This window comes from Meleagris gallopavo, chromosome Z, assembly GCF_905368555.1.
Source record: "Meleagris gallopavo chromosome Z, MGAL_WU_HG_1.1, whole genome shotgun sequence".
Taxonomy (NCBI): Eukaryota; Metazoa; Chordata; class Aves; order Galliformes; family Phasianidae; genus Meleagris; species Meleagris gallopavo.
Window position 1 is genome coordinate 71,596,883 of NC_139435.1, and position 25,589 is coordinate 71,622,471.

Sequence of the window (25,589 nt, forward strand, 5' to 3'; positions counted from 1 at the left end):
AATTCAGAGCAAAACAAAAAACTCCCAAATTAATCTACTGATATTCCAGTTGATTCAGTGATAAGAATCCTGAACATACGTTGAAGGAATATACAATATTTACTCACAGCAAACAAATTCTAAATTAATTTTAATTCTGAATTAATTTCAATTTCATATGTTTCTTTGCAATACTGTGCCTATTTATTTTACAGGATCTCACTCAAGCAAAGGAAAAGTTGACACAGAAAAGTTCTGTCCATTTAATCGTTTGAATGTGAAATATTCAATGAAAGAAAGCACAACTTCCCTCCTACTGCTTCAGAAGCAAACAGAAGAAAAAACAAGGATGAATCTTCTCTCTCTGGATACAGAGGCAAAAACATCCAACCATTCCCACCATAATAAAACACAGCCTTGTGAAGCAGATAAGGCCAATGCTCACGCTTCAGTCTTTCAAGCATGTCTATTCTGCATTCAACAGTTTGTAACTTACAGTCTTTCTTAATCACAGACTTTGCATATCATTCTTTGCCAGATTCTTCTTTCAATAATTTATCCATTCTATCTATATCCATAATAATAAGCCACTAACAAAGCTATTCCAAATTTAGAGACAATAGTAAACCATTTTAATGATGACATAATTTCCTATTTGTTACTGTAAAAAGAATTGTCACTTATACTACTTTTATTTACAGATGAAACAATGGATGAGAATGACGTAGTTAACAAATGTAAGTAACCTCTTCAAGGGTTTTGGAGTCTAATCAGTATATCTGTAATGCATTTTCTAAAAATTCAGGCAGAAACACAGAAAAAACTTCATAACATTCTGTCCAGTTCTAAATATAATTTAAATTAACAAAGGTGTTAAGAGTAGAAGACCAGAGGAATGGTAGGAATGATTAAGAGTAGTAATAAGTTTCAAGACATCTTAGTTAAATTATGCAGTATCCTCTCTCTCATGTTGATTTATCAGTACTCAGCATTAATCATCTACACAAATATATTCAATACATTGATTAACTGCTATCCAAGTGCAAATCTCTCCCCATCCCTTAAAAATTGCAGGTAGAACAGAACTATGTTGATCAATCTACACATGAAATTTTCCTGATCCTCAGCAGGAGTCTTGCTTCTCAGAATCCTTACTCCTTAGAAGTAAGAGAAAGTGAAATTATAAGGTCTTAAGCTGCTTTGTGAATACAGTAAACATTTCAAGAGAACACAACTTTATACAGACTCAACACTACTTAAAAATCAAACAAAAATAACAAAAAACAAACAAAAACAAAAACAAACAAACAAACAAACAACAACAAAAAAAAAAAACCACAATTTCTAGGACAATGTGCAAAAAAGACCAGATCTGATCTGTAGGATTGGTATCTTCCGACAGCCTGCCAAAGGGAAGCCCACCTCACCAGTATCTCCTGAAACTGTTCCAATTGATTCAACCATTGAAGCCAATTGAAATCAAGCTGTGCAAGGGATAGGCTTGACCCCAAGATTTGCATTTCTCCACAAAGAAGACAGACAGGTCTAAAATTACAACCTAAGTGCAAATTACACCCTTCCTCCCGCCCACTGCCATTACAATCTTTAGCTTGGTCATCAACTCTGTCCTTCCCTGAAAGATGGGCAAACAATGTTTACATTCATTAAACTTTCATATCAGAAATTTCACATGGAAATAAGCTGGATGATATTTTTACTGAAGGCCCAAGAGCAATGCAGAAGGAATAAATACTTGCTCAGTACAGACTAGTTAGCTTGTACATTATCAACAGACTAGTTACTCCAGCATAGCCTGCTTAGAAGACAGTTAAATTAACCTAAGCGTAGTGAGGACCCATTCTGGAAAATATAAGCACAAATCCCCTGATGTTCTAGAAGACTGCGTGCCTATGCCTTCATCTAAATAGGCAAGTTACAGAAGCATATTGTTAGAAAGTTGAAAGAAGCTGCCATTCTGGAACTTTATCTGAACACATTACTTATGTGTTCAGTATGCAATCAGATTGTTAGGTCCTGTAAGCATTCATCTACTAGTTTTTAAAACAACATTTAATTTAGAATGAGTATAATTAATCTCACTTCGTTTTAAAAAAATGCACTGGGACATTATATAAGAGCTATTACTTACTCCATTGCACTGCTGTTTTTCCATCTTTAGTGATGTTCCACTGGAACACAGCATTCACTTTCCTTACCAATTCATGTCCAATCTCTTTGATGCGACGGCCAATTTCTTCAAACACCAGGTCACTCTGCAGCCTTGCAGTCTTAAAAAAAGAGAGAGCAGGAAAAATTTAAAAAGCAAAGGTCTTTTAAAAAATTGAGACATATGACTATTAATTTAAGCATTGTGTCCAGGAGTCTCTACTGCAGAATTATCCAGTGCAATCAAAATGTTTTCCACCACAAATAATTACTTCTAGCAATTGTCAGCACTAAAGAGTACACTCTAGCAAAACATGCTCATGGACTCTTACCTGAGAATTATTTCATATCTTGCTTTCACAGTTTTGTCATTTATCACTGTAATTTAAGATATGTTTTACACCTAGGATTTTTTAACAGCTTCCAAATTGCCTTTTTCTCCATTCAGAGGATAACCAACTTTTTCCATAGTGAATGGAATGTTCATTTTCAGAACAAAAAAATGTTTTTACCAGCATGTTACCTTAGTATAGCACAACAGATTGTCAGAGACTGCAATATGAACACAGTCAGAACTCAGTGCAATTGCAGTATGTTTACCATTTCAGAGTGGGATCAGGGACATTCACATTTTTAACTTTTCCAAACATGTAATGTTGTGCAAACCTTTCATTGTTTTACCTCCTAGTATACCTACTTAGTATTTGTACTTGATAAAAAGCTCTAATTTAAGAAGCTCCCTTGATATTTTCATCCAAAGAGAACTGAAAAGAGAAGTTATCTTAGCTTTATTTTTTTCTGCTGTACCTACCCATATACCAGGATGCAGTACTCCTCACACTACTATCTCTTCATCTCCACTGTGATGACTAAGAAACATTTTCCATCATACAAGATGATTTCTGATGACATGAATTTGACAATCACTCAGGTAAGTTTCCCCTACTGCATGACTCAATTAGGAAACTCCTGCCCAAGTACCTTAATTTCTCAGTCAGCTTGAAGAAAAAAACTGTTCTGTCCATGTTAAATAAACTTCTGTAATTATTTCACCAAAATGTTCTAATGCTTAACTGTTTGAACCCCAAATGTAGATTTGGCAGCAATTCAGAATATCAAAGGACTGAACATAACCAGTGTAAAGACACAGGTTCCAAGAATATATCACAAGCTTTAGATGAATGTCACTATCTCAGTATTTCCAAAACTTCAATGCATTAAAGTCTCATTCTTTGCACACAAAAATCAATGGAACAAAAAGGCTTATTAAGGCAAGGTACTGCATACCCAGTTCTTCAAAGACTACACTAACAACCAGAAAGACATGAGCACATGCAATTTTGTCTTTAGTGGCAAGTCCGATATCCTGGGTATATACCAATATCCCATCAAGCCTCTCTATCTCTTCCCCTCTCCCTCTCTCTCCTTTTCAGAGAGAATACATTCTGTGAAGTACATAATGTGTGTTAGGTCACATGCACAAACAGCATTCAGAGCCTTCTTTCAAAAATAATTCAATGGTAAAATCATTCTTTCTGTGAGGACACTACTTCATTTTCACTTGCTCTTTTATTTTAGTGCTTTCCTGTCGCTCTCCCCATGACTCCAGAAAGATGGGAAAAAGTCACTCATTTTTATAGTTTACAATGAGTTCAGTCTCTATCATCTGCAAGAGAAAATCAACATGTTCATTTTACAGGTATTGCCTTAATTGTGTGGCTCTGAATGCTGCATTACTCTTGTTTTGTAACTAACACACAGAGGATTGCTTATACTAACTGCTCAAATGGTATAAAGAACTTCAAATTCCATGGTATGCTGTGGATTCTGTCAGCCTTCAAAATAGATCCACAAGCCCTACACAGTAAGCACAGTGTGTGTTCACATCTCTTAAGCTATATACACATGAAATCTTTGTGAATAAGACTAGCAAGCAATTCTATTCTTCTCCTGTTTCTCACAACAGTACAGCCCAACTATGCTTCTTTACAAGTCAACGTTTCTGTTGCTTACAGGCTTCAGTGAAGAAGGCTTATCCAAGGCTGATACTACATCCACATAGCCACCTGCAATAGCAATGTCTCCAGTCTCTTTGACCTGTGATGGGGAAAAAATTACATTAAAGAGGTAGAGCATTGGCAAAAACAAACAAACAAACAAATAAAATCACAATAAGCTTTTATTTACATTTTAAGTCCAGAGGTTAAGAAAAAAGGAAAGTTCAGTGAGAAGAGAAACGAAGTCTAGTTTTAAAGCAAATTAGTATTATACCATTTGCAAACAGTTCTGCAAATGAAAAAATTAACTGATTACTAATTATTCAAAATCTAATGATGGTTTTCTGTTTACAAAGTGATCTAAAAACATTATCTATCTGAAAAATTTTCATCTCTGATACAATTAACTGTTAATATTACTTCCTAAATAGCTGTGAGAAAAACACATTGCTCCAAAATGGTTTTAGTGAGGTAGGTAACCAGTTAACAGTATCTTCAGGCATTAGAAACAATTTTTTAAACACTGTAAGATCAGAAAGATTGCAAGGAGAAAGAGGAAAAAAAAAATACCTGAATTCCTTTTCATTTTTTGAAATAGTTATGTGTCAGATATGAAACAGAGTTTCATTTTGGCATTGTTTCTTTAATGAGGACTGACACACAAACCATTTTGACTTCCTGACAGTGAAAAAAAGGCAGCAGCAAAATGATTCACTGAAAATGCATATAGAGAGTTATAAGATAAATTGAGAAGACCAGGCAAAAATCAGTCTAGCTTACTGCACAGGTGAATTTAATATAGAAAGAATATACACTAAAGATTATTCAAGTCATTCTTAACATCCTGTCACCACCATCATTGCAACTTCACACAGAGCTGAAAATGAATTTAAACCACTGTATCACAATTAAATGTGTATTTTCAGTTTGATTTATCTTGAGTGTACTACATGTTCTCAGATGACTTGACTTTAGACTACTCACAATTACAAAAAGCAATAGAACTCAGCATAACTGCTTTGAGCAAGCAACTGTTGAAACAACATTGTTTTCTATAATCATGTTAAACACCACAGTCTGCCTTCAAAATAAGTTACGTTATTCTACGCTGAAGCTTACTAAAAAAAATCAGTATGCCCCAGAGCTCTGCATATAATGCTAACTTTAAACCAAGCACAACAATAAATCCAGCCTTTGAACACAAAGAAGGATCACATTCTGTATACAAATTTCAAAGGGCTGGGAAGCATACCATGAACACTGTTACTTTAGTCTGTACACACAGCCCTCAAGCAAAAAATCTAGAAATTCTCTCAGGGCTGAGCAGTAGTAACTTTTAAATATTGGTACAGACCTCCGTGTCTCATCCACTCAGCTGTGCAACAGCTCCAGTGCTGATCCGAGGCATTAAACTGTCTTGTTTACTGACTACTAGTTCTTATCTAGTAGTCTTAAGACTGTCCATATCATGAAAGTCCAGTTACTTGCACTTATCAGGTCTGCAAACAAAATTTACCCTCACTAGTCAACACGTATTCTGCAAATCTGTGTTCCTCTGGGAACAGTATCTATCCCGTGTCCTTACAATGATCTTCTTCCTTTGATTTTGCCTGCTCAATCCTCTCTTTAGCTGCTTCTATCGCTGCTGCTGTGTCCACTGATCAACAGTTTGGCTGAGATATGGGTAGCAAAACTTTGCCCAGCCAAAGGAATGTACATTGTATCTGTACAAGCTAATGAATGCTGACAAATAGGAGCAGCAATTCATTATTTAGGAGAATGCCAATGGCATGGGACTCTATAACAAAGACAATGAGATTTTACTTTTCACCTCCACATGAAGTATTTTTGCTGCCACTGAAATTTTCCACCATTACAGGATACTCACACAAAATGCTAACGGCAAATTCAAAGAAAACTGACTAATACAAAAAGTGGACTTATAAAAGAGTAAGATCTGTTTTATTGTAGTTATTATGTCTGACCGTTATGAAACTTCAATTGTTTTGAAGCTCTTCTGCGTAGTTGCAACTGAAGTTTAACTCAATTTAATTACATATTTTTGAGTTCGCCTTCCTTTACTGTCAGGAATTCATTTAAGCAAGCTAAGCAAATGTTAAAAAAAGGACATAAACAAGGCTAGGGTTATCTGCAAAAAGCAAAGACTTAAGAATGAGTGCTTTTTGCTTTTTCCGTAGTGGACAAATCAGAAAACAATGAAATTAGTTCTAATACTAGCTAAAACAAGGAGCATATAAAGTCCTCTAACAATATTTTTGTTATTTTACTCTAATCTTTGTGAAACAATAAGTAGGAATATTTAATTCTTTTCATTTTATTTATGAATCTTCTTCAATGGTGTGTTCAGTTCAATGAGCTACTTTTATCACTTCCTGTCATACTCACAAACTTTTACACAAGTCACACTTTTTATTCAAGTCAATAACAGTGGCTGCATTCTCACCTTGGTCTGAAAATGAATTCTATTTCCTTCCTTCCACATTTCTGTTTGTAAAGTTTGCCCCGGAAAGACTGGCTTTGCAAAGCGAACCTGAAAATAAATAAACAAATAAAAAGATTAAAGAAAATAATGTCAAATTTTGTCAAATCTGTCCCATAAAGCTTAAAAAAATAGGTTCTACTAAACTGAAAAAAAAAAAAAAGAAAATGAATCAAATAGTGATGCAAAGCATATAAATATTTAAGGAAACATAGTAGACAGAGGCATTAAAATGCACACAATATTAAGTAAGTGGCAGTCACGATGATGAAAATCCTATCTCCACCCTAAATAATGCCTAAAATCAGAAAATCAAGAAAATTAATGGCTAATAACAAACTTACAGACCTTGATTGCCTTGAATCTAGTCACATCATTGTTTGCAAACTGCTTCAAGACGTTTCTAGCAGCAAACCCAAAGGTGCATAGTCCGTGAAGTATTGGCTTCTGAAATCCTATTTCAAAAAATAACACTTTAGTGATTGTAACATTAGGAGTTCATATGTTTCTACTACAGGTATTTGTGTTTTAGCTGGAGCATTTTATTCCAGTGATATTCTTAAATTAGTCTAATAAAAGGATTATCTTACTGAAAAAGCATCTGTAACTACTTATTAGTACCTCAAGACAAAAGAAGAAGTTCACTGAGAACTGAAGCTTCAACACCATATAAGCAGAGTGAGCCAGTGTCTGAACTGGTGATCAAATGAAAATAAGATTATCTGTGTTATTACACGTGAACAGGCAGACCAGATACATCATTACAAGGATGTCTGCACATTAATACCAAGGGGTACAGTACAAACTGAAAAGTGGTGACACACATACACAAAATGCTTCACATTTTGAATTCCTATTAATAGTTGTCAAACATCTTCATATTTATACACAGTTTGTGTATTGAATATTTTTATTAGTACACAACAGCTTTAGCTTGTTTGGGATGGAAAAAGAAGAAAAAGTACTCAAAAGGGTTCAGACATTCAGAATGAGATGAAGAAAATAAAAGTTACAATGTCCTGTTCATATTGACATTTTGCTCAGGCTTCCTTGAAGCATCAAACTTTGCAGAAAAAGCTGGATCATGGAAGAAGATAAACTTTATATTAGTAATTAATCTCCTCCCAGTCCTGCCAAGTCTGACAAAATAAGCCTTTAAAAGTCAGCCTGACATGTGCTAAAGCACAGTCATTAAGTTATAAAAATACAGCTTGCACTGCGTACATTCTGATTCCTTAGTAGGTTGTTCTGACCTCACTGGGCTATTGTGAACAATAATTGATCATCCCTGTAACAGCTCATGGAGAGGTTGTGAGGTCTGTCCAGCCCTGGCTCTGAAAATAGATGCTTTGCCTGGAACTCATCTGCCACTCTCAACTGTCAGAATCTGTTTTTCCTCAGTTCTATGAACAACTCCTCACAGCATCTACACATCATGAAAAGTTGTCTCAAGGGACAACAACTAGGAGAAAACTAGGAGAAAAACAAAAAAAGAGAGAATAAATAATAATGTGAATATATACACGTAAAGGAGACAGGAGAAAGACTGGCCTGAGGAGAGACAGAAGAGATAAGACACCACTTTCAAAACTGAGACAAAAAAGCCACTAGCATTTGATGTAGGGAAAGACAGGAAGTCTAAGACAGAGCCTAAAGGGAAGACAAGACTACCAGGAGTCAGAATGACAAGACATGAGAGAGAGACATGACAAAAAATACACACTCAAAGAAAAAACCCTAAGGTAATCAAATGACTTTTTACCTAGACTAAGATGAAAGGAAAATAAATGTTTTCATATTTCAATATCTTAGGTGTATTCAAATGCTACAGGAATAAAAACACAAAGATATCAACATGTTTACCACCGGTATCTTCCCTGAAACATTACCTATCTGCAAGAAGGCTTAACAGTAATCTTGGAATCACCTGAGTGCATTAAGGTTTATGCTTCCTTCCAGTGCACACAGGTAAGAGTAGTCAATTTAAAAGACAAGAATGAAATTTAATGCATCCTAGGAAAGTTTCTGTATAACTAGAATAAATACATCTGAAAGACCTCTTCAATAATATTCTTTTTCATTTAAACATAAATCTGGCATAGAGATTTGAGTAGGAAACTGCCACAGTTTTAAAAACCAGCATTGCTCTTAAGTATTCAGATTCATGTACAGAGTAAATTTTGATTTTCACTCTAAGTACCAGTGCTCTTTGTATGCTGAAGAATTTTACTCCTCCTGCAAGGACTTTCTAATGCAGCACTATATAAATGGCCAACCTACTGTGTTACCAAGAGGTCTAGGTACCCAACTTTACAAGTAAATCATACTCCACTCTGCCCTCTTGTCATTTATTGGAGTTGAGAAGACTACACAGAAGCAGAAAAAGCTACACCAACACTAACATGATCTCAAAATCATTTAGATGGAAAGAATGATCTATCAAACAGTTTATGTAATTCCCTCCAAAGATAGTTAATTGAATTATTTCTGCTTATGAAAACAGAGATTGAACAGATGGGAAGGTGGAAACATACAAACTCCAGCAGGAGAATTAAACAAAAGATTGACTTCCTTATTGACTTGACTGTAGATAAGAATGTGAGCAATATTCCAAGCATTCCCATGTACATGAAGCAATGCTTCTAAGTGAGGCACCACACACAACTTTGAAGATGTCTAAGGGTGACTTTAAGGACACCTATGAAAAAAACCTGCTTTTCCTAGCCTCTTACACATTTACTGATAAAATGAAAAAAATAAAAATACATTTGCATCATCCTTTATCCAAATATAAATACGACAGGATCCCTCAACTCACCTCCCAGTGCAGCAAAACTTGGATCAAGATGTAAAGGATTCCAATCCCCACTAAGCCGATACAAGGCAGCCTTCAGAAGCAAAGAAAAATGAGAGGTTAGCTGGGCTTGTAGAAACCAGCAAAATTACTTAAAACTATAGATTATCAAACTATTCAAAATTTGTTTTACTAGCTCTTTGATAATAAACTCTACAATCAACCAAATAAAAGTTATGTTTTTGTACAGACAAGCTGCCAAAGTCCAGAATAAACTAACAAAATGTGAGGTGCCTTGGTACATGATAAAATAATGAACTGCTTAATGGGAGTAAAAACATATTCTGGTGACAGAAAGATCCAGCTTCAATAAAATTTGACAGCAGGGAAGTAACATATTTCTTAGAATTTGTCAGTAGGTTCATTTGCTTGAAGTGTAATTTTAAAGAAATTCTCGCATAACAGATTCATTCACTTAAAAAAAAATACATCTGAAAACTTTCAAAGTAAACAACAAAAAATGCTACTATGCTTCTTCAACACATGATGCATCTTACAGAGCTCAGAATCATTCTTTTCCCTCGCTTTTTAAGAGTAACATGACAAGAGTAATTGTGATAGTATTCTCTCAGCAACTTCCAGTAGGGATGATCCCAATATTAAACAGACAAAAGCCCCCAGAGTGACAGGCCAGGTTTTCTGGAAGACTTTTCTTTCATGTTAAATATTTTCCTTCACTAGGAAAAAGACAAGAAATACAAATGTATTGTATATACTGTGAATGTAGATAAAACTGAGAAATAATTAACGATGTGGCTGCTGTATTTTAGATTCCTATGTTTGTATGGCTTCAGCATTTCCACTATCAAATCCCATATTTGCTGTATGTGTGAACTGGCCAGAAGTCCACAGTATGAGACGAATGGCAAAGTCAATCTTTTCTACATCTTCTACATCAGCAAGTAACATTAGTGAAGAGGCATATACAAATTGTGCAAGAGTTTAACTGAAGAGAAAGAAAACAAGTTTTATTTTAATACTGCATATCATTATCATAAAAATTCTTTCCCAATACTCTGCACCAAGATTGTATAAAAAGGTATGTGATTATACAAATGAAGGTAGATTGCAACAAAGGAAGCAACAATCAGAAATAAATCAACAATAAAAACAGCTTAAGATATCTTGCCAAACAAGAATAAACTCCAGATCTGAAGGCAGTACCTTTCAGGGCCATGACACCTCAGCTAGCAACCTGCAAGCCCAATCCACTCAAGCTGAAAAAAGGAAGTTGAATTTACTGTCAGTGGCTGTGATGTCATAGATGCCATTCCAGAGGTGGCCTCCAGGGAGTTTACAGTGAAATACACAGTGCTGGTTGAAGGGCCAACAGGGAAGCAGGGGAGAAAATGGAGGTTAATGTAAATTCACTGCCACATAGAAGGCAGCTGGAGTGAACAGTGGAAAGAGGCAATTGGAAAGGGGCTAATTATTACTATCTGTGGAGAGCATCTCCTCCCTTCACGTACCACTAGAATTATAAAATTGTTTGTGTTGAAAGGGAACTGAAAGACCATCTAGTTGCGACCCCCCTACAATGGGAAGGAACAGGAACACCATCCTCTAGGTTAGGCTGCCCAAAGCAACATCCAGCTTGAACATCTCCAGGAATGGAGCATCCACAGTTCCTCCAGGCAAAAGCTAGAGTGAATAGCAGCTTTGAGGTACCACTAATTTCTTTGCTAAGACCTGTCTAGCGTCTTCATGACACACGAATATTGAAGTTAGTTCATTATGAAAGAAACTTTGGTGGGAAGCAGAACCTTACTTTCATCTGAAAAATTACAGGATAACAACTTTAATGAAGTTGTTCTCAATGCAATTAAACAAATTAGAGTATCATCCTTTATTAATGAAGCTCTTTCAACAGAGTCAAAAATGTAACAATCACCAGCCTTTAGAAGTAGAAAATTAAGGTTGCCAAATGTGAATTGCACAAAATTATTACGCTACTTTAAGGTAAATTAAAAGCTGTCAAAAGGCTTTTTAAAAAAACTTTCCACAAAGGAGCCATTGTAACCGATGTTAATTGATACTAAATAACAGTTATAGTAGTGGAAAATTATATTTACATTAGAGACCAAATTTCAAGTTAGATCTAGTTAAACCTATGCAGCTGCTTCTTACTGAACTTGTAAAATACACTACTCATTTATTTAGGGTGACAATAAGCAGTACTTCAGAGACAATACTTAGGCCAAATGCCTTTCAACGGTGAAAATTATTACACCATTAACATAATAAATGTAACATTTAGGAAATAATATAGTTCCATGTGATCAATTATTATGTGATCAATGTATTTTACTAAAAACCTGGCACATGAATATAGGAAATACTTGGCCTTTGTATCTTTGACAGTTGGAAGTGGCCCTGGTCAATGTCAGAAAACACATCGCCTGGAATGAGTAACAACAGTTACAGAGCAGGCTATTCAAAAGGCATTCACCTTAGGTCTGCCAACAAACCTTTTTTAATTTACCACATTCTTGGGTATTACTTAATTATATAAAATTATATGAAGCACATACCACATTGGAAAAGAATTGCTGTAAAGCCTTGTTGGCCCTATTTTCTATACTCCTACAATAACATTTCCTGAAATCTTGAGCAATAGCACAAAAGAAAACAGAGCGATGCATCCTCAGAGGATGACAAGAGCCAATTGATGTGGGGCATTAGATTGAAGTTAGTCATAATATGGTTAGATTGTTCTCCAATTAATAACACAAGCTGTCAAGTCTAATTTCTTAACAATTTAGGAGTTCTGCCAGATCACAAAAGGAAAGGCGATATTCAATTTGTCTGTGCCAACATTTCAGTCTTGCCTGTGGACTGTAATAAAGGTCAGTGGTAAAGCTAACAAAAAATGAAGACAACTCTTCAAATATTTTGCCTTCTAACTTGTCAGATAGAGCTTTGCCTGAGAGCTTACACTTCCATGTACTTTTGTGTATGTGTCTGTGTGTTTATGTGCACGTTTGTATGCTTTACTGAACAACTTATTAAAGCAATTACAAGCAGCCTAGCCATCTCAGAAAGAAAAAAAGTCACAAATCTCATCTAAATTTCAACGAGTTCTGACTTACATTAATAATAATGAATGTTTCCAGGTAGACTGTCAGCGCTGATGCTTCAAGGAATCAAATTAGCGCACTATACTAATAAATAGGCAACTACACTTCACCTTTGAGATTTCCTCTTGCCATAACTTCTTTTTAACCATCTCTTTAAGTCTAAGTATAGATACTGAGAATGAGCAATCAGTAAACAACAACGCATAGAAAAGTAAAAGTGTTTGTTTGTTCCTTCCGGTAACTATTTTTCTCACCAAAGTAGGTCTATGCATAAAATGTAACAGATTCTATCAGTTGTTCATAACAGCTTCCAGTGCCTGAATGTGTTTTGTGGAAACCTTGTTCACAAACAGTTCTATTTAATAACAAGACTAACTAAGAAAAACAAGTGTAGTACCCTAGACCATTTTAAACTTGCAATTACACTTTCTCTGTTGTCTGGACAACATAAACTCAACACTTTTCTGGCACAGGCTTCAAAGAACATTATTCATAAGAAGCATAGCAAACATACAGGAAGCCTTTTCTCTAGTGGGGCCTCTCAATTAAAAGATACAAACCATTTCAAACCATCTTGTTTTGTAGGAATTCAAATGAAATAACAATTTTTATATACTTCTATAGACATCCATAGGCAAGGGAAAGAAATCAACTGTTGGAAATGAAAATCATCTTGTTTAAACAAAATCACTGCTATCCTCGTACCTTTTCTTTTTTTTACAATCTTAACACATAAAATTCTAGTATAACTGAAGCCATCAATTATTTTTCAAAACCATCATAATTAGAAAAGTATAATCTGATCCTCCCAATGGGGATAAGCACGCACACACACACATAAAAACAAAACAAAGCAACAACAAAAAAATCAATCAGGTACAGCATCACAATATGTAATAAACTTCAAGTGTAAACATTCACTAACTACACAATGTAAAGGGTCTGAAGAATACCATGTCTGCATCCTGAAGCCTCTAGATAAATTAAGAAAACATTATCAAGTCTTTGCAATGGCTTCACATTCCTTTGTTCTGAATGTATCACCCTTAGTTGTTAAGCACATTTTGTCAGGCATGCTCTCAGGATCTGTGAACCTACTGCAGAACTTCATTCTTTTCATTATGAAACAAATTATTTATGCTACAAATAGCAAAAATTACCTGAGGCTCTCAGGAGGCTCTCTGGCACTATATTCTGAAGTTAATTTAAATTTACATGTTTTCAGGCAATGCTGTACCACAATCTTTACAGAGCAGGACATAAAGAAACATTTGTCCTGTAACCATATTTTCCCCATCCACATGAACATGATTTCATCATCATCTCCCTCAAAGGAGTATACTGCACTCATTCAAAAAACAACCTTAATTCAAAACATTCCTATCCCTCTGTTTTTCAGGTTTTTGTTGTTGTTGTTGTTGTTTGTTTTGTTTTTATTCTAAGCTGTTAAAAATAAGAATAAAATCTCTCCCGAGAAACAGGTAAAAGCTGGAAATAACTAACTTCAGTGCACAGTGTCAGAAAAATTACATGTTCTACCTATATCTATGTTTTCTAAAGACATACACCAATATTTGGGCTTAAGATGAAAATAGATATGAAATGCGTTGCATATGATTACTTTCCACAGGTGAGTACCAACATCCTAATTACACAGAAGCTTGTAGGGGTCTTCACATTTCATACTAAGTGTAAAGCAGTGTTTTATAGCACTGAGCCTGCTGGCAATGGGTGGACAACATTTTACAGTAGATTTCACTTTAATAATGCACTAGACTTTAAAATGTTTCCTGCACACATCCTTCCTCCGAGATATCTTTTTAATAAGGTTTATTCCTAAACCCACTCTTTAACAATAAACTTATTTTGTACATTGTCTTCACGATTGTTTCCACTTGGATGAAGAAGTGTGGCTTTGACAGAACATTAGACAGTGAAAACTAAAAGAGCTAGAGGACAGCAGTAAATGGAAGAGGGTAGCAAGACTCAGTCACTCAGGAAGGGAGAGTGCTGTGATTTAACCCTGCAGGCATCTAAACACTGCAGTTCCTTCCCTCCCTCCCTCCACCCAGCCAGATAGAGGAAGAGAATCGGGAAGAAAAAAAATGAAGTAGAACTCTTACATTGAAAGAAATAATAGTAATGATGATTATATGTATATAATTTTTCCATGTATATATATATTTCTATATGTATGTATGTATACAGACAGACATATAGACATTCGCCAAACAAGTGATGCATAATGCAATTTCTTACCACCTACTGACTAATGCCCAGCCAGTCCCCTTGCCAACTCTCTGCAGTTTCACAGTTTTATCACCTGTCATAAAGTATGGAATATGCCTTTGACCCGTTTAGATTGGCTGTCCTGATTCTGTCCTCTCTCAGCATCTCGTGCCCCCCTTACTGGCAGGACAGCATGAGAAGCACAGGAACAGAAACACCCCTGGCTCTGTGCAGTACTGCTCAGCAGCAACTAAAATATCAGTGCATTATCAACACTGTTCTTCGCCTAAAGCCAAATTACAGGATCATATCAGACAATATGAAGAAAATCAGCTCTGTCTCAGCTGAAACCAGGACAGAGGGAGACTCCTGAAGTCATATTCACAGGTGATCACCACACTACCTGAAATATCACAGGTATGGATTCTTTTTCCTCTTTGAGAAGAAAAGCACCTGCATTTTAGAAAAAAAAAAAAAAAAAGAAAGACTAAAAAGGAGCAATTTATTCACATCTTCTTACTCAATGTTTGATCTACACGTGGCTTTATGCAGTCTGTGTGTTTTAAATCCAGTCAGATTAGTTTAAGAGTGGATTTACTGAATCTTTCTGAAAATTCCTGAATAAATACAAAATCATTATATTTCCTAAAGCTGGATTTTCTATGCTGCTTTGTATCACTGTCTTGAAGACCACCAGACACTGTATATCACTTCTTTAAACACACTCTTGTGGAATTAAAATGCCTCATGCATTTATAAACATCTTTACCTTGCATACAGAAAACGACAGGACAGCAGAAAAGGTCAGAATTGTCAGCAGCACAAACCAATTCTGGCTCTCCAGTGTAACATTTGATTAAAAACTGCATCATGAAGCACTGCATTCACAGGGTATTAGGACTACATTCAAAGCAAGCTTTATTCACTTTCTTTTTAATCTTGTAACACTTTAAAAACCTTACCAAAATTTTCCAACAAGATCAACTCATAAATGACAGGATATCAAAAAGCTGTACATCACCATCAGTCTGAACTATAACAGTGAATTTCAAAAATTCTTGAAAACAGATTTATCCAAAAGGATGGCCAATTTTTTTTAGCCCCTCACTAGAAGTGTAGTGTGCTTGAGGCAACTAACATTCATGAAGTACCAAGAGTGTAATTTGTGTGATAAGCCACGTGATGCTGTTTTGTAGAAGCATACTGCAGGCACAATTGCCTTTACATACAGTTTGTTCCAAAACAATGGGAGATTGAAGACACTTCAAAATCCATCTGAACAGCCTAATCTGCCTCTTTGCCCTGCCTGTTTCTCTCAATTTAAGTAACAACAAATACTCAAGATTCAAAATTCAAAATGGGAGAATGCTCCAGTGAAATACAGGATACTGAGACAAGAAAATGTAATTTTTCAATGATAAATGTTTCTTAAATACTAGACATTTTACTGAACTAACCTGACATTAACAAAAATGTGGAAGTTCTGCAAACTTCCTGCATCTTCCATTTTTCTTGTTGACAAAGTGGGAAGGAACACAGAATAGTAAAACCAAAACTGCTTCTTGAAAAACTTAATTTTATGGGATCCTGTGTACTTACTGTGGCAAGAATGCATATACTGAACATTCATTTTGATATCTGAAGTTAGATAACAGTTCTAACTTCAGACAACAGATGACAGACTACAGAAGAAACCGATCACACTGCGCAATATTAGAATACTATGGCTTTTTCCCAGACAAGCAAACAAAAGAAAAACTGAAAGTCCCAACAAACTCCAGACCCTACACTTTTTTCCTTCCTCAAAAGTGGCCTGAATCACTCGGAAACTATGAACCTCAAATACACACTACAGCTTGTGTTTGTCATAAAAAAAATGAATTTGTAGAATCATAGAATGGCCTGGCTTGAAAAGGACCACAATGATCATCCAGTTTCAACCCCTCTGCTATGTGCAGGGTCACCAACCACTAGAAAATTCCAAAGAAATCAACACATTTGGGAAGGTGGTGATAACTCTCCAGAGATGCAAGTGTGCAAAACTTAAGTGCATGAGAAATCATTTACCAAAATTTGTTCAATTTACTAGCATAAGTTTCTGGTTTGAAAGCTGTCAAAAAAAGGAGTAGTTTGGTGATACTGAAGATCTTCAACTCTGTTATACTTTCCCTAATGGGCTGAAATTGTATGAATCATTTCTTGTTAAATGGCTAATAGTTAAGCATTCTTAGACTTCGTGATCTTCTGTCAAAAGTTCTATTTTTACTCAAAAGATTTATGGCAGTATGCCCAGTAAAGCATGGCTTTGGTTACAGAGAACAAGCTAGAAAATTCCACAGCACAAACATATCTCTGTTACATGGGACAAATGTCACTAGCTCTTTACAGAGAAAATTTTTTATGTACTTCAGCAGGATGTGGTTTTTAATCCTTAAACAGCCTTAGAAGCTCAGATACTTTACTAGTTTTCATCTTCCAGTGGCTCACATGTGGTACTTCAGGTCACTCATTAAAAAGCACTGGCTGATGTTTAAATAACTTCTCTGGAACAGGCACAAATTTTAGGAGAGTAAAGACTTCTTATTGTACCCTATTATACTATCAAATTAGTCTTTGATACCACTAACCAAAAGGATCAGTTTGTTCAGTAGACACTGACATAAGAAACAATCATATTTCAAGGAACTATAGTTGTACCCTCCGTTGTGCAGCATACACAGTGAAGGGCTAAAAACAGCTGTTGTGTCGATGTTCCCAGTATCCTCTTTCCTAAAAAGCACTTTACCCTGTCTGGAAACATTAAAAAGTGACTTTACTCAGAGTTTTCTGCAGTCTTCTTGTTTCCACAGAGTGCATATACAGCTGCAGTGTGCAGTGTACAGCGAAGCAAGGGAAATGCCAACACATAGGTAACAGCAAGCAGTTAATTTAAAATTAAACGTAGCTTCCACAACCAGAGGCAACGAATCCAGTGAAAGAAAGGAGTTGCTGTAAATGTTTTTAAAAGATGCACAGTGCTCCAGCTATCAGGCTGTTTACTACATGATGAGACTGTGAAAAGTGAAAGGGGACAAAATCGTTTTTCTTAAGTAAACTGTAGTGACACAAAAACAGCCTGTTGAATGTCACAACAATCTTCAGAAACTAATATGGCACATGTTGACAAACTGACTCTGTCTCCTCAAACTTAAACTGTTTTGATGGCTGAATGGCAATGGCCATTTTTGCCAACACCTTAGGCATTTAAACACAGAGAAGAAATAAACTCCAGAAATGTTAATGCAATTTGCATGCCAGCTTCTATTTGCAAGGATTTTAGGCAGTTACATGTCATTTCACAGATACAGAAATGTAAAATTTTGATAACGGTTCCCCAAATTGTCAAACACTTAAAAAGCCTCTACTTTTCCCCTGTATAGTTCCTGTGATCTGCACATTCTCCATCCTATACACTGGTATCATCATTTGAACACAAATGCTACTGAATAATTTGACAGATAAGCCTTCTAATGCTGAAGATTCATTGCCTTTGGCTCCTGCAAGATCTAATTTGAGATGAATTATCATTGTATATTTACCTGTCAGAGCAGATCATGAAACAAAAGCAGTGTGATGGCTACTCTATGCCACCTCCTCCAAGACCTATAGTCCGGTCTTGTTCAACATCTTCATCAATGACCTTGATGAGGGGATAGTGGCCACCCTCAGCAAGTTTGCTGATGATACGAAGTTGGGAGGATTGGCTGACACCGCTGAAGGCTGTGCTGCCATTCAGCGAGACCTGGACAGGAGCTGGGCAGTAAGAAACCGGATGAGGTTCAACACAAGCAAGTGTAGGGTCTTACACCTAGGGAGGAATAATTGCATGCACCAATACAGGCTGGGGGATGAGCTGCTGGAGAGGAGCTCTGCAGAGAGGGACCTGGGCGTCCTGGTGGACGACAGGTTGGCCATGAGCCAGCAGTGTGCCCTCGTGGCCAAAAAGGCCAATGGCATTCTGGGGTGCATTAAGAAGAGCGTGTCCAGCAGGTCGAGGGAGGTGATCTCCCCCCTCTACTCTGCCCTGGTAAGGCCTCATCTGGAGTACTGTGTCCAGTTCTGGGCTCCCCAGTACAAAAAAGACAGGGATCTCTTGGAAAGAGTCCAGCGGAGGGCCACAAAGATGGTGAAGGGCCTGGAGCATCTCCCCTATGAAGAAAGGCTGAGTGAACTCGGTCTGTTTAGCCTTGAGAAAAGAAGACTGAGAGGGGACCTGATCCAGGTTTATAAATATCTGAGGTGTGGCGGCCATAGCGGTGAGGCCAGTCTCTTTTCAGTGGTACGTGGAGACAGGACGAGGGGAAACGGACATAAGCTGCAGCATAGGAAGTTTCGCACGAATGTGCGTAAGAACTTCTTCACGGTGAGGTGACGGAGCACTGGAACAGGCTGCCCAGGGAGGTTGTGGAGTCTCCTTCTCTGGAGATATTCAAGTCTCGCCTGGACGCCTACCTGTGCGACCTGGTGTAGGGAACCTGCTTTGGCAGGGGGGTTGGTCTCGATGATCTCTAGAGGTCCCTTCCAACCCCTACAATTCTGTGATTCTGTGATTCTGTGATTTTGCAGTAGCAAAGTTTCGAAATTTCTGCATCATAGGATCACTACCACGCAGCAACAATTCTAGAGAGACTCTGGCTTGAGACTTAGGCTCAGAAACTAACTTAGCAGTGAGGGGTCACAAGTATCTTCTGAAAGTTGATGAATCTGGAATTAATCATGAAACTATCACATAGAGAAGAATCTGAACTAGGTTTTCAGCACTGAAACAAAACGCTTTAATGACTCAGCCATTAAAATAACTGTGTCTTAGTTTATCTCTAATAAAGTGTCAGTTGCTAGACAGCATCATTTCTCAACCTGTCCATAGTAGAGTATTTTTTCATTTTCCCTTTTTCTCTTGATGTGCTTACGTGCATTTGATAAAGTCTATTCAGAATAGGATGTCCGTGTCCTTTAGACAGACACTGCGTCTTTCATGATGCAGCAAGTAAATTAGTGACAGAAACAGGAATGTTGACCCAGTGTCTTCCCTGTTTAAAAGAGTCGGAGTAACTAGACTTCAAGTACATAAATCAGCTGGGGGAGACTTTAGTTGAATTACTGTGTACATAACCAGAACCAAACAGGCATCATGGTTACCACAGCTCAGCTGATGCCCAATAATTTAACTGAACACCTCCAATAGGTATAGCCTCCAGTCAAGACTGCATTGCTTTTGAAACTAATATTCTCTGTCTTAATGCTGGTACCCTTCCCTTTTTTCTTGTCTCTTGCATTTCTGCACCTTCAGAAAAGAATAGATTTTATTTACTCAGGTTTTACTTTTGAAAAGTAGATGCCTGTGATTCAGTGTGACTGTGGATAGAAGGAAAAACATCTGAACAGACACTTGTCAGTATTTCAAGGTTTACCTGACAGTAACTACCAAAGAAATTTAGATTTTCAAAGCTTCTTATGTTTTAAGCCACTACATGTTTGCATGCAGCATTTAATGTAAATTTTGAACTTCCCTTTTTTTCCTACAACAGAATACGTGTTCACTATGCTAATTTCCTCTATGTAGAATTTTGTAATAAAAAGCATAATAAAATTGTTACCATCTTGTGACAAGAATGTTTTAGAACACTGAATATTCTATTGTAACATAACATGGCAAAAACTTTACTTTCAAATTATACATGGAGTACAAGAATATATAAATACCTGAGGTATAGCAGAAAACTGGAACCATTACTATTGTGCAAGATTAGTTTCTCCAAATAAAATAAATAAACATTTTTACATCTTGAGTATGTACCACTCTACCTGATCAGATGTTGTGACATCAGAAAGTACAGCATCTGGAGGTCTCTTGGGTGGATTCACTGTTACCTAAAACAAAAGTTGTTGCATCAATATTTCACCACAAGAAATCTTTTATCAGAATTTAGTTAAAAATGTACAAACAAAATAGCATTTACAAAGCTGTTAGGGTTTCTCCCAACCTTTCTTCAAAGACAAGTAAGAGAAAAATATTAACGTTAGAAAAATAAGTCTTGAAACTCATCTTTGCAAAGACAGTGAATATAAGGCACCAGATATGCCTAAGTAACACGAGGCTAATCAATTTGATTACATTTCTTCCGAACTATTCAAAAAGATCAAGTAAGAATTATCTAAAAAGCTAGTTGTTTCATGGAACATGAGTATTTTGGAATGTCAATATAAAAGTAAAGCTTTTGAAATTATATCCAAACCTCAATGGGATACAAATAATTTATTCCCTCACTTACAAATTATATCGCTTTCGGTCCTTCAGTAGCCTTTTCCTTCTGTCTTTACAAATACATGCTGCCTATGAAACCACACAGCATTCTAAGCAACCTGCAGCCTTTTTTTTTTTTTTTTCCTGTCAGTTTTGATGATAGGAACTTTACCAGCATACTGATAAAGTTGATTAATGAAGTTTGATTTGTAGAATTACAACAATTCTCTATGACTGACAAAGGTTTAGGTAAAAAATTAAAACAAAACAAAACTACTAAAGAACATTCTCTACTGTATTACAAATGTACAAAAAGTAGGTATCATCAATTAGTGAAAATGCTGAACTTAAATGTTGAATTGACTTATTACTGCAGTGCATCAAGGCTCTAGTTCACAGTAACAACATTCTGTCAGAGCTGGCACTACTCTTCAACACAGTATTAAAGGAAAGAGAAGTTATACATCAGAAACCTGACTAGTTACTGCATGCATTTGGACACACACACTGTGTGTTCACATGACATTATTATAATATCACTTGCTAACTCTCCCCCAGAATGCAGGAGCACCACTCCAGGAGAAGTGAGAAAAAAAAAAATGCTTCCCTGTTCTTTTCCAAACCTCTTTCATGTGGAAACACAGGTTTATGAAGAGCTACACCTAGAGTTATCTTGCAGAAACTGCAAGCTCAAACGGAACACTACTCAGCACTTTAGCAAGCCAAGATTTTCACCACAGCCATATATTGAAGCATTAAAATGCGATCAAATACTAGCACAAAATTAACATATAAAAAAAATACTAAATGAAACATTAGCACTCTCTGTATATATATACACAGAATATTGCCACTAGATATCAATTATTTTTAAATGAAAATAGCCCCCTCAACCACCTCAGCCCTCCCAAACAGAAATAAAAATAAGTTCTGAAGTGGAGGAAAAGAATATATTGCAGTGATAAACTATGAAACATGGCATTATGGATTCCAAATTGACGTTGTAAACTTGAGGCAGAAATGAAAGTGTGGTCACTACAGGAAAGTTGGTGCAGGATTAAAATCACACAGACAAAAAAAGTCTGTTATGCATCTACATGGCATAATCCCAAAACAGCTCAGCATCAGGCTTCCAGGCAAAGTCTCCAAAATCTCAACTTCTTTCTTGTCACTGACCTTGCTGCTCATGCTAAAACAAGAACAGCCAAAAATTATGATCTTAAACTTATCCACAACAGGTACAGCTCCCAAAATCTGCTTTCACAAATAAAAGCCACTTTACTGCTTTTTGTTCAGATCTCAAAGGCTTTTAAAAATTGCTCAGATCAAAAGTAAATTGAGAAGAAAAACTTTCAAGGCTAGCTTTTGTGAAGAAAAATACATCTTTTTTCTCAGTCTGTTTATTGCGTGTGGTTGACAGTAAGCAAACATGAAGGCTGCTCTCAAAGTAATGCTTGCAATTTTATTATGTTGGCCCATAACATTAGAGGTGTATGTTGGTGGTACTGCAGAAGAGGTGGAACCAATACTCTGTTCTTGTTCCCATGTGCCAGATGGCAGCAGAGGGGCGGTTTGATAGAATGGATACTTGGATCAAATTTAGCTATTTCAGGTTACAGCCAGCCAGACTGCAACTTCTACAGATCCTCTTCTAAAAGGCTTAATATGCATCCACTTTAGGAGCCTCCTGTCCATGTTATACATTTCATATTAATTTCAATTTAAAGACATTATTTTCTAATGCCAAGTCCACAAATGACTGCAAATTACTGTAAATACTCTCAACACTAAATTGTGCCTTATTAATGACACAACAAAATCTTCACGTAATACTTGCCACTAACAGATATGACTGGAGAGAAGCAGACAGCTCCTCACAATTTTAGAGTGGTACATAATATGAAAATACCAGTTCCCAAAACTTCTATTTTTGTTATTTTTGCTCAGTTACTAAAATAGCAACGCAACTTAGTTCTGATTCTGAACATTTTCCTGAGAATTTCTATCCTGTATTCAATTAGGATACTTTGTATTTGTAATTTCAAATATTTTATTGTAAGAATATCTAGCATGCTAAGAATCACTTTGCTCTTTAATTGCAAGAACGTATCTACCATGTCCCAAAGAAGGTATGTCCATGTCCCGAAGAGTAACTTTTTTACAGGTTCCATTTCACTGGAAGAGCAGTCTCACACTAGAACAGACTTCCCAGAGAGGCAGTCAGTGCCCCATGCCTGCCAGTGTTCAAGAGGCATTTGGATTATGTATTGAACAATATGCTTCAACTTCTTTCTAGCCCTGCAGTGGTCAAGCAGCTAGATGTTATCTCTGAGCTATCTTCCAACTGAGCTGTTCTATTCTGTGCTACTCAAATGCTAACATATCCTTTGTAGCTGAAATAGCAACTATTTTATTGAGAATGACAGATTAATTATTATTTCTTTAATACTAACGTGCTTTAAGTTACCTTAGCCTTTTCTGATGTTCGTTTTCCACCAAATCCTCCAGCTCCAACAAAAAATAAAGAGAACTGGTTGTAGCACACTAGATCCTTTCCACAATAGGTATTCACTGAAAAACAAGAAAAGAGAATGGATGCATACTGTACATTTTTTTCATATAATTAGCATCTTTGGGTATAAGAGAATAGTTTAGATTTAAATATGCCAAAGCTCGCTTCAACAAGTTAAGGAAAAGACAGTGGTTACACTTTCATACTGCATTATTGTGAATCACTTCTTGGCTAGTGAAAACTGATCAGCTGTTTTATCTTGAATTTTATCTATATGGAATTTTATCTATATCTATATCTAAAATTTAAAAACGAGCTATCAAAATGCAGATGACATTTAAGGTGTTAAAAATGCAGTGCTGCAATTAATATTTATTTCAGCATTTCACACAGCATTATCAATTCATATAACAGGATAGTCTTGAGCTATAAAATATGAGTTATTAAAAGCTATTAAGAATCCCTAGTATGTAAAGTATGCTACCAACTCACATAATAATGTAATACCAGTTTACGTTGATTGGTGCATTAAAAGAGCTCCTGAGCAAGTTTTACTTTAAGGTCACTCATTCCTGAAGCTAAGCATCTCACACTGAATCCTTACAACTCAGGTTCCTGTTTCCAGTTCATGCATACTCCTCTCCCTCACACTTTAGACTGAAATTTACCATATTGACAGTAACGCCCACTTTCATTTCTGGAAGGAATTTAAATGCCACCACCATTCTGCTCATAGAAAGAACTTGAGGCCAGGGTGGATGGGCCCTGGGCTGTTTGATCTGTGAGTGGCAACCCTGCCCCACAGCAGGGGATTGGAACTGGACACTCTTTAAGGTCCCTTCCGTTCTAAGCCATTCTATGATTCCAAGTCAGGCTGATAAAGGAGCAAAACACAAGAAGGAAGAACAGAAGGACAGAAACATCTTTATAAAATTTTATCAGTAGATTGGGAAAATAAAAACTTAAGAGTGATTAGAGATTCATTGACTATAAATCTATTCCTGTAGTCTATCCCCCAAGGTATCATGGTATATCATATCTAAAGATTTCAAAATTCAGAAAACAACCACTTTGCAGCTTCCTGCTGCTAAATGTTCTGATCCCTTAACTTGGATATAAGAGGAAGGGAAGTTTTGGTGACACATGTTCTGTTGTTGAAGGGCAGCAGAATCTAAAATGGCTGCCTTCAGAAAGGACTAACTATTATTAATAAAGAACTTTGTTCAGTTTGCAAAGTGCATTATTCCCCTTGCACAGACAGAAAGCAAACCCCTGAAATCATTTTCCAAAAAACAGCACTCTTAATTTCAATACCTCAATTGCTTAACAATGACATTATCTACACAGTAAGTACCTCATTTCTTAGCTCTCATTAACACGTAAGAAGATTAAAATAAGATTTTATTACGGAAAGTTTGGCAGCAACTGTTACAGCTAATTTAATACAGAGCCTGTGAAGTTTTATTACAGCTCCTCAGAAAATTACGAACTTTCTCACCATCTATAAGCAAGACTGCTCCAGAACCTTTGTCCAGTAGATCAGCAATAGTTGAAACTGATGTTAATTCACCTGTACGAGAATAAGAACAAATACACATTTTCAAATCATAAGGTTTTGCTTCAAGATTGTTTGTTAATACCAAATTAGAGAATCATAGAAATTTGAAGAAAATCATATGATTCCATATGAGTAATAGACCTGCATGTATTGCATTTTCTTAATATCAACTCATTTCTTTTCAGACTATCTAAATTTAAAAACAAAGAAAAACAAAAACAAACAACAAACAAACAAACAAAGAAGTAAAACCCAGCTTTTAGTATTTCAAACATTAGGCATGAGTTTTCTGTGTGTATCATAAAAACATAACACCAGAGCTCTATAACATACAGTTTCTTATTTCCTTCAACAGTGCAACAGTTTGCCTTTCTTCTCTCCCACTTCTTGCAATAATATTAAAACAATAAAAAAAATTAATAAAAAAAAAAATT

The 25,589-nt window shown here is 36.1% G+C and overlaps 1 protein-coding gene across 1 annotated transcript in view; it reads right to left on the minus strand.

The window, feature by feature from the left end:
- HSD17B4 (hydroxysteroid 17-beta dehydrogenase 4) overlaps positions 1–25,589 on the minus strand; it is a 56,288-nt gene that overhangs the window by 7,763 nt on the left and 22,936 nt on the right. The window contains exons 15-22 of the mRNA XM_085213068.1: positions 25,096–25,167; positions 23,553–23,656; positions 20,647–20,712; positions 9,461–9,530; positions 6,991–7,097; positions 6,607–6,693; positions 4,159–4,242; positions 2,129–2,267 (exon numbers count right to left, since the gene is read on the minus strand). Coding sequence (XP_085069194.1) covers positions 2,129–2,267; positions 4,159–4,242; positions 6,607–6,693; positions 6,991–7,097; positions 9,461–9,530; positions 20,647–20,712; positions 23,553–23,656; positions 25,096–25,167 — 729 coding nt within the window. The remainder of the gene's footprint in view (positions 1–2,128; positions 2,268–4,158; positions 4,243–6,606; positions 6,694–6,990; positions 7,098–9,460; positions 9,531–20,646; positions 20,713–23,552; positions 23,657–25,095; positions 25,168–25,589) is intronic.